This window comes from Prorops nasuta, unplaced genomic scaffold (assembly GCF_024137725.1).
Source record: "Prorops nasuta isolate Cenicafe-Biocafe unplaced genomic scaffold, Cenicafe_Pnas_1.2 PNAS00014, whole genome shotgun sequence".
In the NCBI taxonomy this organism is placed as follows: domain Eukaryota; kingdom Metazoa; phylum Arthropoda; class Insecta; order Hymenoptera; family Bethylidae; genus Prorops; species Prorops nasuta.
Window position 1 is genome coordinate 2356553 of NW_027116811.1, and position 16015 is coordinate 2372567.

Consider the following 16015-nt stretch of genomic DNA (forward strand, 5'->3'; position numbering starts at 1 on the left):
CTAAAAAAGTATGACTCTAAATCGTTGATGGATTCGCGAAAGACATTGTGTAATAAACCAGCAGGAAAATCAAGAGGAATAAACTTTTATCCTTCATTTAGAAACGACATTTATAAACCCATGAATTCTATGAAAAAGATAACTTTGTTTTCCTGATTTGGGTAACTTTAAAACATGACGTAAATTAAATAATTATGAGCTAGTGAAAAGAATTTTGAATAAACCTTTAATTGCACCATGTGTTTGTGGAGATTAAAGAAATAATTTTGTAATCTTTTTGCTACTTTCACTATAATGAAATTTGAATAATTAATCATTCATTTCGATACACTAGATTAGATAAAGGATTAGATTAGGTTGAAGTTTTCAAAGTAATTCAAGGTCATCGATGTGAAGATATTTAAATCTCGTCGCCTGCATCTCATCGTTTACAAGTTCTTCTCGTAGCACCCGAGCCCTCACTTTCATCCACCCTTGCCAAGCTCTTATAATTCATAATAGCGAAGTATTAAAGTTCTTATCAGTAGCCTATTACTCTGGTAATAGCATCCTTTGTTTATCTGCCCGCACCTTCAATGATGACACTCGCAAGTTCAACGTCAAATTGTAAATAACTAATGATGTTCTTAATGATGTCATTGTAGCAATAACGAAGATCATTCATCTTTATTACAAAAAAAATACGCGTTGAATGATATTTGTTAAAAACTGTACGCTTTCCAAACAAATAATTCATTTTTTTACAAATTGAATAATAGAATATTTGCTGGAAACATTGTTACAATGTATGATAATATTTTGATGGATATATTAAGTTTAATTAAAAATTTTAAAAGCTTTTTAGTCTCCGTGAGTGTATATATTTACGAGAGATAACAAAAATATTCATTGGAAATTGACGTTACGTAAAGTATGCTATGGTATTTTTATAGCACTTAAAAAAAATAACGAAGAAAGCAACCATGTTCCTCTTTAAATAAAACTTATAAAAGATACGTCCAATCAATCGTAATAAATTTATAGGATATTTAATAAGAGTGACCAAGAGCGAAAAGCTTTTAGTCGATTCGTGATGCATAAAACAATATTGTGATCAAGGCTTTATTGAGTTTTATAAGGAAATTTAAAATGATTATATTTCGACAGTACTTTGATGTGCATAAAAGTTTTACTTGATAAATACAAAAGTATATTAAAGTTGGATTGAAGGGTTCTGCATAATAAAACTATTTTTTAGAAAATGAGTATAAAAATATTTTAAGAATCAGAGAGTTCTTCGAATAACGACCGCGTGTACTGGGATTGGCAAAGTTAGAGGATTAGCGCGGTTTATCTACTAGCGAGATGCCGTATTGCCGACAGGAATATTTCTGAATTTCCTGCCAGATCCGGCCGGTAGCCAATCTGTAATCACTGCTTAAAGCTGATTGCCTCCTCCGTTGATTGAATATCGATAAGACGCAGCTTACAATAAGACGTCATGAATTTTGCAATTAGCAGCTACTGCTCTGTAACGATTATATAAGATTTCTCTTGAATAACTGTAATTCCTATCGAAATAACCATAAACAAGCCTCTCTTTTTTAATAAAAATATTTTCTAAGATAATATAAATATTTTGCTTATTCATCCACAGCTACAATAAATTCCCACACCAATATCAGACAAAGTAACATTTAATATCATCACAAAAATCAGAACATCAATTATTTTGAAACGTGCACAATTGCTTGAAATAAAAAAGGTTATTTTGCAGCAAGAAGATTCCAGACATTCTTGCGGACACAACGATTACAATCTTATGGAAAAATTCTTATAGTAAATTTAATGTTCGTACAGTCAATCACTATTGTAGTTGATAGCCTAGAGCGTCTATCGAGTGGTAGGAAAGTGGTGGTGGCAAGGTAGCCAGTAGCACAATCAACAGACTAGACTACGGAGAGAGAATATACTTGTATTCATGTGTGTGTCTGTGAGGTGCACTCAAACCGAAAGGAGCCCCTACCTCCAGTGACCGTGATTGTCGATGAACAACACAAGAAGACACGTCAGTAATTGATCTGTGCGCAAAGACGCCTGTGCTGTGACTCGCACAAACTGTGCTTCACTCTCATATCCTCTATTATTTCTCCACTCGACCTCGTGTACTTACACGTCTCGCTAGAAACTACGTCAATTCCCACTAATCAGCTATACATCACAAGCATTAAAAACTATAACGCCGTTATCCTGTGTGTGCTCTACGGTATGCCTCGCAAAATAAGTATGGCCTTGACAAAGCGAAACCTCTAATGTGTCAATGTTAACAATATTCTCTACCCTAAAATTCTATCTTTCCAATATTTCAATGCGCCACAATGGCACCATCGATATACGTGCAAATTTATGAACTGAGAAATGTATTTAACAATGAATGATCTAAGATTGCATAAAGTACTTCACGAAATTACATTGAGGATTAATCATAGTAGATCAGCTAAAGGAAGTCTGTCTCAGCAGATTTTATAGCCAGGAAGAATGGTGATAGTGAATAATGGAAATAGAGAGAATCGCCCAGTCTCTGAGGTAAGGGGATGATTTGGATATAAGAAGAAGCGAGAGAGATTCACAGTCCGACTCTAATCCAGACCGGAATCTCCCCTGACACTTTTTACGTCGTTACTTTTCTCGCTCGCTTCATTTGTGTGTGTGTCCAAAAAAACTATTTATTTTAACGATAATTGCACTCTGTCAGATTTTACTCCTTCGTGTCCCCAGTGTTCCCTTTATGTATAGCTCTTACACACCCCTGTGGCTAAAGTTTAATTTTTTGGTACATTAGTCAGAACACTGCAGGATAAACTCTAACTAAAATTAACATTTTTATCAACTTTTGTGGTTTATATAAAATGTAATTATGTGTTTTATCTTTTAGAAACAATAAAGATATATCGGGCAATTAATAATCGACTTTAGTATTTTTGATGTCTCTTTTGTAAGATTCACCGTAAGCATAATTGTGAATGACAAGTGTTTAATTGTTAAAAAAAAACTAGAAAAAACTCTCTAAAGTTTTATCAATGATATAATGAGAGACAAAGATATAGAGACAGGGAAGTTTCGAGCATAAAGCGATCGCTTTCCTATCCACTAAACGCTGTTCACCCCTTCTGACAGCGCACGATAACTACTCTGATACCAGCTGGATTCATCACTCCGGACTCGATAATGTATAAATGTTTCTGAAATACGAAACTGAGCGATATAGCTACTACACGATTGAAATAAAAACTCAGGGAATGAATGTAGGTCTGAGACACTGCTAATGTGAAACTAATAAAATATATAGCTACTGTGTTAAGAGGGAAAGGGATTGAAACCAATTTTGGTGCAATTAAAGAATGCCTTCCATGTATTTAATACAAATAATTAGCTATTATTATGCCATTTATTTGTTTTTGTATCTATCGCCACACCTCGAAATTGATACAATTTATTACCCTCGAGGTTAAATTATTTCATGTACTAGATAATCAAACGAACAATGCGAGTGCATAAAATAGGAAATGCTCTAGGGAATGATGGATAAGAAGGTAGACTGTTCAAACGTGTACCTAGTAAATTAGGGGAGGCCGAAGTTTCTCATTTCATTTTGGTGCATTATCTAGCTATAAGTTATCCGATATCAATTCATCATAGCTCACTCACGAGCTACCCTCGAAGTTAATTTACAAAGTTGCCACTGCACATAATATCTATGAGCGCAGAAACGGTGAGCTAAGTTAAATAAATTGCCACCTTATCCAGTTTCTTAACGCTGGGCCAAACTCAAACATGTGACGGATGCATGAAATATTTAAATACTCTCCCACAAGCTAATTAGTCTCTCTTGGGTACCGTTTGCTACTACAGTGGCCATATTTTTAGTCGCATGGTCTAGTTTGACACTTTATTAATTTAATTATAGTTTAAACAGCTCAGTAAAATCAAGGGAAACATTTTATTAATCTGTGTCTAAAATTGTTTCCTCGAGATCCATTGGAAAATTAAATCTTTGATCAAATTAACAAAAAATATCTATGATAATCTGCAAACAAATTTTCTCAGGGATGTAATAATCTCCGGAGACAAGTTCTTTTATTGTTTAATCATGCTTCAGACTGTCCCATTTCTCCAGGAATAGAGAGTATCTCACAAAGCGGAAGTGCCCATCTCTTTTCTACTTCCGTCTGAACTTTCTACTCTTGAATTTTACGCCTTCGTTCAGACTCAATTCTGTTATTCTCAAGATATAATTTCAAAGCCTCTCAGCATAAAGACCTATTTATTTCATCTCGATCGTGTAGTGAAACAAGGACTATCGTTGCCAACTTTTCCAATATTAACGTGACAGTGGGTTAGAGATTTCATTTTTTTTAATAGTAGAGGAAACTAATTTTAGTCAAACAATTATTTTTTTACTTTTAATGATTTTATATTATGCTTCCTATGTTAATAACTTTCATTTTTGTTTGTAATTATTCTCTGATATTAAGATACAAATTGAAAACCTACATATATCTGCTAGTTGACTGAGTTACCGTGTGTTTCATATCGTCGTTTGTAACTGTCAAAATTGCACATTTACTTGCGTTTGAATTGCGAGTCGTGTCAACAATATTCGAATGAGAGACGCTACTGAGCTCAGCTGTAATGCATCCAATGAATTCTGATTGGCCTGATCATTTTCGTTTCAGTTTAAAGTTCTAAAAAAGGAAAGATTATTAATAATCATAAATAGCAATATACAATTTTATTAAATACATTCAAGAGCAATAAGATAGAAAATATATTTAAAAAGAGCAGAACTTTAATTCAATATTTTTAAGGCAAGCCTTAACTTTTAAAACATATTTACTGAACAGATTTTCCACGTACGTTTTCAGAATAAATTAAATATTCTTTGAGTGCACGTATGTTTTTAGAGTAAAATACAGGAAATTGAATATACTTTAGGTAGCATAGCGAGATATGAGAATACATGATTTGAGAGCCGCACGACTGTTGCAAGTAAACTACGTTTTGCATTCCTATTCCTTTTATTTGTAATAAATGCCAGACAAAATCTGATCCTCATATTTATTTTTCTAGAAAAATTAATATAGAATGGAAAAGGTTTTAGAGACGCAACATCCCTGATTTTTCCAGCTACATGTGCTACATTCGGGGAAGATGTAATCAACCATAAAAACGCCGGGAGAAAAGTAACAGACTCAAACAACGAGACTGGCAACTACTACAAGATGACTGTAAAAGCTTTCTAGTTTGCCTTTAATCAGACTCACAATTCGCCCCTAAGAATGTCCTACAATCTTTGATAAAAAGGCGGTCAAATAGCGGAGAATTTTAATATTAGAAAAACTATTATACACTCGAATTACTGAAATTACGTAATGACTGATTTAGAAGTCAAGGAAATATCAATTTTCGCTCCAAAATATACGATTGTTTTATAAAGTTAAAAAATGCTCTAATAGGTAACAATCAACACTGGGGCTATTATGGTGCATTCACAGTAGTAATTTAAATAAATTGCAAATGTAACATTGTGAAATATTGTTAGTCATAGGAATTGATTAAACCCAAAAATAAACAATCACATAAGTGTATATTATTTGGAATGAATGTATATTATTTGAAGCATTAGTAATGAAAAATACCTTTCTTTTAAATATGCTCGCTTTCAAACAAATGATACCTAGTTGTCCGTCAACCTGAGTGAATGAAGCATAGATCAATACAGTTTATCTGTGCACCAGCCAAGATACATACACTAATTCACATTTTAATATAAACTTTTTATATCCTTTTTATAATTATTGTTTGAGCTTTACATACTAACCTTTTTTCACTAATTAACTTTTTTCAATAAAATATTTGATAAGATATAATAGTCTTTAGGTTAAAATTAATCACTGCGTGTGTTTGTCTAGCTTTAGGTTTATGTTTAATACACATTTTTTTTGTACGATTTTATTTATTATAATTTTATGCCTTTCAACTTTTAGGTAAATATTTGTTTTCTAAAGAGGAGATAAAATGGCTTGAAAATATGTATCGATTTAAAGATGATACTGTAGTGGTCCAAAGTTTCTATACTGCTACATCTAAGGCAGATGATCAAGGACCTGATAGAAACAATGTTCTTCCAGTTCAGAGGAGATTTGTAGACGAAGGGTTTGGGTTTTCGAGAAGAAGCTTAAGGTTGAGGGCTCTATGTTTTATTTTAAATTCCGTATGTCGAATGTTGTTAGGATATGAATAACATAGCTTGAGCTATATATGTAAAAAGTTTAGTTGCTTTATATAAAGCATGAAAACTCAGACAGCTCAAAATGCAGTAGTTATGTATTATAATATAGTACAATTAACACTTGTCAAACGTGACAAAAGAATGATGACTCGTGGAAAAGAGCTTCGTGCCATTATTTCTCATTTTCGATTGTCCATTAAAACAAATGATTATTTAGTAAAACTAAGTTTATATTGCAATGGTCAGCAAAATTAATATTAGCGACAAGAATCTCAAACAAACATATTCGATTGCTTTATATAAATGCAAATGTAAATTACAGAAATAATTGCAAGCTGCTTGGGAGACGATTTTTATCGATTGATGAAGACAAGAACTTAAACCATGACTTTTCAGAATTATTTCTTGCATTTAAACACGTAACAGTGGTTTCAATGGACAAAATTTTCATTAAACATACTAATAATGTATACAACAAAATACAGCAGACTGTGATGCGACAAGCATAATTTCTGCTCATTATAATACAAATGAATGTAATTTGCAAATATTGGATGATTTCTAATCTACGCACGATGCTCAGGTTCTGCACAGTGAAATAAATTGCCCCAATGAGAGTTAAATCATCAATTGAAGTCTACCTAAGCTCACAAATAATAATGACCTTCATTCAATATTTTATCGAATGAATAATCGTGCCAGACGAGTATATTGCTAGATTTATCTTTGGTCAGAGTAATGGACTTTTACTAAAAAATGCAAGTAGTTTCTTTAAATACCAAGATAGCTTGTGATTGGTGTAATACTTTCAAGTAAATGGAGGAAAAGTGAAAAATTCAGCTGGAATAGCTGTTTGGCTCGACGCCACTGTGACTTCGATAGTTCGCGTGCCCGTTGCTCGCATGACATTGGTTTTCCCTTTTGCTAAATAATGCTAGATTCAAAGCTTACGTTCTAAAGTAGACAGGCCATCAGCAAAACTCACCAACCCGTCGACATACTTCACTTCGTAGCCTCTCAGTTTCGTTTCATGACCATGCTAGGTCAAGGATTTAATTTGCCTCGGATTGAATTATGCCTCTTGTAATATCTTCATCCTCCTTCTCCCCACTTAACTCTTATCATTTTTAACCAAGTTACGCTAGATTCATCAGCGAATGGAATTCTCGGTTGTGATTTTGCTTATTTAAAGTTTTATTGTTGCTAAAGTGTACATAAATATTGCAACTTTTTTTGGATAAAAAAATATTATCTAAATATTTTATGATTAAATTGCAAAACTGCTAAATTTCTAAATAGGAAGACTGTTTACAGTTTGAGCTCAGCATATTTCTGTGGGATAGACTTACTATCAGAAAATGCAGCAACGCTGCCTATTGAAATAAACCTTTATTACATGTGTTTGCGATTTACCCTTGTAAGGTTTATCAGAATGAACATACGTGGGGGTGGTGAATATTTTGAACGATTGAACAGAAATTAAAATCTCGTTTTTCTATAGACAATCTTATATCTACTAAAAAATAACAAAATCATTTGTTCCTGGATTATTCCACGTGAAAGTGCAGAGATTTTTAATTTTGTTCTATTTTTAGTTTTATTAGAATATTTGAATATTTTAGTGCTTAACGCTTTAGCATGTAATATTCTTTAGCTGGCAGCTGGTGGTAAGGAGACTCAGTTCTCGTCTTTATAGCTACTCGTACGCTCGTAAGGACTTGCAAAGGACCTGAGTTAAGTACTCCCATCATTCGCTGCACTTTCGATTACACATATGCGTATAGAATGTGAAAATATATTAAATATCCTTTTTCTTTATAAATGAATTAATTTTCAAGAGTGACTTTCCAGAATACTTCAAACTTTACAAAGTACATGTTTATAATGAGCATTTAACTGTATACGTGTTCTAATTAGTTCTGAATGAACTATATCGGTTAGAGTAGGCTGTAATTACTCGAGTCTTCTGTATACAAACATTTCCATAGTAGTTCTAAATATTACTTCCTGATAACTGGGCTATTTCACAAATTACATTGGACTTGACGCTTGTCGAATTATAGGATACGATGAGCAGCGACGCCAAGCTCATTAAAGTGATAAGGCTGCCTGGTAAACGCGTCTCCCATCTAATGCGTAAAGTTTCATTTCGCCTAGCACCCCACGCCCCTCCCCTAAACTACCTCGTACGTAACTCGCATCAATTTGATTTATCTTAATTATTATTTCGTCTCTCAGAGCTAGAAATGTTTGTTTTGCACTCGACACGAAAAATAAAACATAAATAATACATCACACGAAAGCTCACCGCTCTTACAGAATGGAAAATGTGGGAAAAACTTTTCTCGGGACGTGACTGGCAAAATAGCAAAGAGAATAAGCGACTATTGAATTAGAGAAAGCAAATTATGAAAAGTTGGGACTTGGGAGTAGAATGAACGAAGGATCTGGAGATTTATTTATACGGCGATCGTCACGTGTGCCTGTTATGATGAAAGATATCGTTTAAGTAAATTGTTCCACTTTTCTTCAGTTATAAAGTAGCATACGTGATGCGCATTGAAAGTTATGAAGCACCTGGAAGCATATAAACAGCTAGAGGAAAGAGTGTCGCACGACAAATCGATCAGTCCCGGACGTCCCGGCTGAGGTTGACTGCGGTCTGGCCACTACTGGCTTTTGTCACTTGCATCGGCGTTGAGAGCTTTCAGTGTATTTCGCAAACTATAAACTATACAGTTTCGATTATCAGCAGTAATTTTTGTTCCTAAACGCAATAAAGCAAAATGTCAAAGAGATTTCCAACACGCTCTTAATACATTTTGTACACATTTTTTCCCGAACGTAAACGATTCGTAGAGCTTATTAAGGATTCGTAAAAATATGCATTGGTTTTTTGTTGAGGGAAACATTAGCAAGAGTGAATTTTTTATTATTGAGATTATAATTTTAAATGAAAATGTGTGTTCTTATCAGAGACCTACCATTGCGTGATAAAATCCGTGCCAATGGTGAAGATCGGTGCGGAAGTGCGATTGACTTCGGTGCCATTGAGGCTGCTCTCCGTCCCGTTGGCCTCCATTTCCCAGACCGAAACCACGGTGGTAGCAACTGTCAGAGCCACTGCACCCTCTCCTCAATGCCCAGTCATCTTCGAAACATTCTACCAAAGAAAAATAAACATTCAGTGATGCTGGATATATAAGCACTCCTTAAAGTATCCTAGCAGGATAATCGATCCCTCGTTCAAATAACACGAGAATCTCTGGATGCAAACGATGCCTCGTTCAAAATGATAAAAGCTTATTCGTATTATAGCAATGTAGCAAAAGTATACGTTTGATAAAACCTAATTACAACTGCAATTTCAGCACAGTCTGTGATATCATTAATTCACGTTTGATGTCAATGGTGAAAGTACTTTTATCATTATTATCACGCGTAACACTATTTTGCATCTAACCCTTTTTTTATTTCCATTCCACTCCTACTTGTTTCAATATTGAATAGCACGCACACGAGAGTACATCATTGTTAACCTGCCCCAGTTTTCCTACCGTATTCAAGTTACGGTTGGTAATAAATTTTATTTTTAACATCCGATCCTGAAGAGAGCTTTCAGGGTCAAACAAATAAAATGCAACAGGATTTTCGCGTGAGACACGATCCAAGGATTTGAATTTATGATTTACCGTGAAAATCAGAGATTTCTCGTGGAGAAAAATAATGTAATTAATATAAATGATAGTAACAAGATAAGGTTTGTGTATAACTCAATAATTATAGACATTTTTTTCCTCTGCATTTTCCATCTCGTTTTTGACATGTATGTAGTAATCAACAATGGAGTTGTCGAAAAAGATTTGGAAACTAGCGAAGATCCGGCTACCTGAATTCCCTCTCAGCTACTCCACAGTAGCATTCTGAAAATAACAGCGAGAATAAAATATTCGCTCTTTTGTAAAACTTGTACTGTCGCATTTGTGAATCGCTCGAGTGGAATTCAGTCGAGTACCAATTTGCAAAGAATCAAATACAAGTCTTTTTATTAAAAACGTATCGATTAAATAAATTAAAGAGTCAACGATATTACAATGGAATCGATTGTTTCTCAATCGTAAAAATTGATAAGGTCTCATTGACAGCACGAGTTAAATACTGTATTGCTTTTTAATCTTTTTACAAAACTCATTCGCGATTCATTGGTTGCTTTTATCATAAAAACAGAACTATAAAAAATATACTATTTTATCAGCAGAGCTTGCATTAGAGTTCCAGTATTAAATTTTTTTGTACATACGAGATTCTGAATTGATGGAATCACTATATAGTACATCTCAGCCTATTTGCTCAATAAGTGGTGCCTTCCAGCTATTTCGACTCAATAAAAATTCGTTTCGACAAAAACTTTATTTCTGTGCATTATTTCGAGCTATATTAAATACTCCAGCATGTATAGTAGCATAGAATTTCATTATGGTATCTATATCAAAGAACTTGGTTTAAGTTGGGTATTAGTGTTGTTATACTAAAGTTCATTTAGACTATTAACCCTGAGCAAAGGAAAAATATAAATTTTGTTCATTGCTCGCATGTGTACCGCCAAATGTTAGTTTAAATTTAAGAATCGCGTGTCCGAAGAGCATTTCTTGTAGATAAACATCGAGTACTCGATAAAACGATATCAAGATGACATTACGCGTTCTTATTAAGTGACACTGCGCCAAGGACACCATCAGATAAAGATTTCAGAAATTCATCTAAAAAATTTAATTCCTATCTGAAATCGGCTTGACCTTAACATGGATTAAAACAAAAATTCAACCGCATTAGACTAACATTTATATACCGTCATTGTCGATGAATTATTAGCACATCATTCCGATAGATTCCAGTGTAGTTCCTAGTATTTCATAAAATTTTACAGATACCTTAAGAAATTAATTAAGGCAAAGATTATAAATAATTTCAATTTAAAAGCCATATCAGCTGATATTCATCAGATTTAATGAGCACTGTGATTATCAAAGTAAAATTGAGCTGTCGCACGTTCAAACGGAAGGTCACTAAATAAATCATATCGCGCACGATGAATACGTGGAACTCTCCATAAAATCTTTATTATAACACTTTGAAAGCCTTGGGTGCCGCATTAACTAAATACATTTTACGTTATTATGCTTGCGATATCTGGTAGTTCATTTCTTCGAGCCAATTTGTAAATAGCTTTGATTAATAATGTAAAAATGAAATGACACATTTTTAAATAGAAGTCAAATGAGTTAATCATGGCGTCCATAATGAAGCTTGCGACGTAAGCGAAGTTACACAGAATGTTAAAGAATGAAAAAGTGGGATACCGAGGGACGCGATTATTTAAAAAAAGGCTCTCTTGAGATTCTTTGTGAACTGCGAAATTCACAGTGCTTCGTAAAAGATTCTATTATTTTCTTCCGAGGGTTTAATTTATTATGCTATGGGCCTTTATTTCGTACACTTGGCATTCTTTTTAAATGTTACGTCTGACAAAAAATCAACCTAATCGGGGCCACGTGGATTTTAATGAGATATTTCAAATTTTGAGTACAACCTCTAATATTTGTACCTCTTTCTCATTTCTGCTACCACATACATATTCCTTTAAGCGACCAAAGTATTAAACTATGTGTATATTTATTCATCTTGACTATAAGAATCATCATATAGTTTATATTATTAGTCGATCCACATCACTGTTTCTGCTAACAATAAATGCAAAATATTATAATATTATATTTGTTGTATATTGCACTGAATTATTAGGTGATTCGATAATTTTATTTTAAAACTGCGTGTCGGATATTTGAAACTGTAATCTATCCATAAAATTTTCAGTCCTCGCGTAAAACCGAAGTCGGCAGCTTAATACTTACGCGTTAACCATGAAATATTTTGATAGATCAAACAATAGAGCTGTCGTGGAAAAAATTGATTGGTTATTTCTAGCGAGTGAGGTACTCATGTTTTTGACGGGCAAAATAATTTTAATTCCATTCCTATTCCATGGATTGACGAAAACTAACATTACTATTCATTCTTGACCCTATTGTCACTGAATAAATCGAAGAAACTTGGATTGCCCAAAGAATAAATTTTCAATAGCAAAGTGAAGTACAATAAAAGGTATTTTCAACAAGTACTTTCATCAGATGTACGTTTTACTTATTTGAAAATAAGACAAAAAGCATTATTCATTTAAACAAAGAGAAGCAATTAATTTTATCGTTCGAGGGCTGCTAAAACATGGATAAGTTTGCTTTTGAAGCTAAAGTAATTATTCATTGTAAGAAACTGTCTAGTAATTTTTCTTAAGAAAGATATCTGCTAGTGCTTTAAAATCGTTGAAAATTTTTTAAAGGAGATTTTAACGGGCTGCTAAATATTAACCTATCCAACAAAAATATAGAATGAAGTGTGGGTAATTTGATTTTGTCGCGCACGTTTCTGTTGTTTCCAGAGATTTAAACGAGTGAGATGTCTGCGATAGATTCCATCATTTAATCACTTTCGATCGGATTAAAGTCCCTTGTCAATAAACGTATAAACATTACCTAATTTGACAGATTTTCAACTGTTGTTAATTCCCCTCTTTATTGCCTCTCTCATTCTTTGACACTCTACTCCACATTTACATTAAATCTATTCCACTTGAATTTTCCCATCAATGAAAAGCTAGGAATGGATGATTATTTAATTTCATTGGCGTACCAGCTATAGCTAACAATATACAATAAATCGTCAATTATTTCAAGCAATAGATTTATCATTGTGCGCGCTTGTCTAGAAATCGTCGAACAGTTTCCTAAATAGTTCTCCAAGGTTATCGCGTGAAGCGAGACGCGAAGATGGATGTTCGAGATCGAAGTTAAAGCAGAGTTGGACACTGAGCTACCGCGGGTAAGTGAATTTGTGGTTCGCCAGTAAAGATTTCCATCGACGAATAATTCACTCTAAAAACGGATAATCTAATTACAAATAATTCACTGTACGAAGACTTAAAGTAGTTTTATTTTGTTCCAGCGAGGAAGTCGTCGCTTCCAGTCGGTTGATTGAATATCCATCATGGCGGAGATGGAAGCTGCTGTGGGAATTGGGTCGATATATACGTAAATATGTTTCACAGAAAAGGAGGAATGCCAATAAGCTTTACCAGCCACCGCGCATCTTCTTTCGCTTTCATTTTAATGAGCTTTAGCGCACCGAGGACTTTGCTTTAAGCTTTTCCATTCTCACAGATGCTCATCCACTACAATTTGCCCAGCGGGAATTTCTTTTAGATTTGGCTCGAGGTCGCTTCTATCAATCAATTAGCCACTCATGAATTTGCTTTATTATTTATAATACCTAGTCTCCTTATTCCTTCATAAATTCAACAGATAATCTTAATCCGTATATACCGTATGATCACTCTTGTATAACTTTAACATTAATCACAAAACTCTGACGATTCAAGACTCATTCATAAAAGTTATCACATCATCGTGCACTTATTCTTATCGGAGAAAAAACAGCAATTGAAAAGCTCATTTCGCAAGAGATTTATGGTCTCTTCTCGTAGTATAAATATTTTACTACATAATTTGTGACACTCATCTGTAACAAGAGCTGAGTAAATACTAGAGGTCACTATAACTTGCAAGGTCATTTCTCAAATTTGAAAGTATATTTATTTTACTCTTTATTAATTACACAGCAAGGTTGGCTCTTGTTAATTAAATTTGTTAAAATAGCCAGGACTCGTCAATTATTGACTTTTAATACTTGGAAGTTCGAGCACGAACAAAAGTTAAAGTAATACTGAAAGAATAATTTAATTACAGTTTATACGATATAAACGTAGCCCTAATAGGAGAGGGAGATGAAACCATTCGCATTGCAAAATATCGAATATTCCTTATAAATCCTCTTAGAATTCTGGGGACTCTCGTAGTCGAAAATCGCTTTCTTGCGATATCAGAGGGATCGTGTCACCGAAACTGTTTAAAGACGAAATAAACGAGCTTTTTCGGAGCCCTTCTGCCTCCCGTAAGCAGCTTTGGATATCATTTCTGGATCTGGAGGGAAAGCCATTGTACCTCATCACTGGGAGAAAGACCGCAATTTTGCCAAGCTTGATCATGCAACGCGTTTGCTCACATCCCAAACGCTTTGTAAGCTTTCCCTGCATATCTTGTACTCAATTTCATTTTTTTCTTACGTAGGTTAAAAAAATAACACGCTTAGAAATGCACACAAAATATTATTTAAAAGTTTGGTTAAAAATAAAATGTGTTGGAGCTCTTGAATGCACACACATAAATCTACGATTTCTTTAATATCCATCTAATGCGAATGTATCAAATAATGAATGTATAATAAACAAAAATTAATCTGTGCAGTTTAAATTTCAGTCATTAGAAATATGTTATAAAGTTGCTTTACAGTAACTATTTCAATGAGGCAGCGATTGGGAAAAAATAAAATTCTTAAAGCATACAAATATTATTTTACAATTGACGATAAAATCCTTGCTTTAAAAAATTTTGTACTTCAAAACTTTTACATATTGGCCTCTATTAATTCTCCTCTTTGCTATATTTTCCGAGGGAGAAAGGGGGCAACCAAGTTTTTAAATGCTTTTAATATGCTAATACACAATAGATCGTCATAACCGTATTGCAGAATAGACTGCAAACAATTTTCTGCCTTGAAGTTTACCTGTTAGATATTACGTATACGTATGACCCGGTTAGCAAAACGTAATGAAAACTGTAAATTATAGACGGGAAAAAGGTACAAGCCGAGACATGTGACTCGAAACTTAGATCGGATTCCAGGTATGATTTTGCAGCGTATTGCGTGTGTTAAAAATATATGCCAAACTATAACCATCTTATTAGTAAAGGCAATTCACATGTATTTACTGTTTGCAATCAACCACCATGTTTCTTCGGCACGTCAAGATAAAGTCGAAAATGTTTTTACCCAATCCCTGCATCCGATTACATTTTTTCATTTTGCAACACGTCACGTTACAAATATATCAACTATGTCATAAAGAGTTTTCCTCCATGCTTTTTACCACACTTGCGATAAATGCTAACATTTTAAAAATGTTTCGCTCCAAGCTATTTTCATATTTTTGTTGCTACACGTTAATTTGATCATCGAGCACTTTCGAAATTGAAACATTCACCTTCGAGCTTAAAAGAGATTTCAACTGTATAATTTTGAAAAACCTTGAAAAATTAACGATCCAGGAATCTTGTCCATCTTGGAGCATGGCAGTATAAAATGTACAAGAATATTCGTGACAAGCTTTCCGTATGAAGTTAAGTTAAGAGCATTTCACGAACGATGGCGTGTCCATGCACATCTCGTGTCCCTTATCGACCTCTTTGCAAAGCGCACCTCATCAGTCCTGATAAATCGATATAATCGTAATTGTTTCCCGGAATTTTTTTTACCAAATATCACACACACAAGAGAGTGCCCAACCTAAACTTCTCTGGACCATTTAACAATGTATGCTGCTTTTTTTTAACAGTCCACTTTATTAAGCAGTGTAATTCTGGTACACTAGAATAATAAATGTTAATTGGTGAAGCTCGTGGAGAAAAATTCCAAACGATTAATTAAAATTATGACTATAAATATGATTATGTATGATCCTTTTAGCAATGCTCTCATTTAATTTGATTTGAGAATTTTTGCTACCTCGAATAA

At 33.7% G+C, this 16015-nt stretch overlaps 1 protein-coding gene across 3 annotated transcripts in view; it reads right to left on the reverse strand.

Annotated features, from left to right (window-relative positions):
• Positions 1–16015, reverse strand: part of mAChR-B (muscarinic acetylcholine receptor) — a 35588-nt gene that overhangs the window by 14322 nt on the left and 5251 nt on the right. For all 3 annotated transcript variants that reach the window (XM_066735173.1, XM_066735172.1, XM_066735174.1), the window contains exon 2: positions 9256–9434. In XM_066735173.1, the coding sequence (XP_066591270.1) occupies positions 9256–9353 (98 nt within the window). In that variant the 5' untranslated portion in view covers positions 9354–9434. The remainder of the gene's footprint in view (positions 1–9255; positions 9435–16015) is intronic.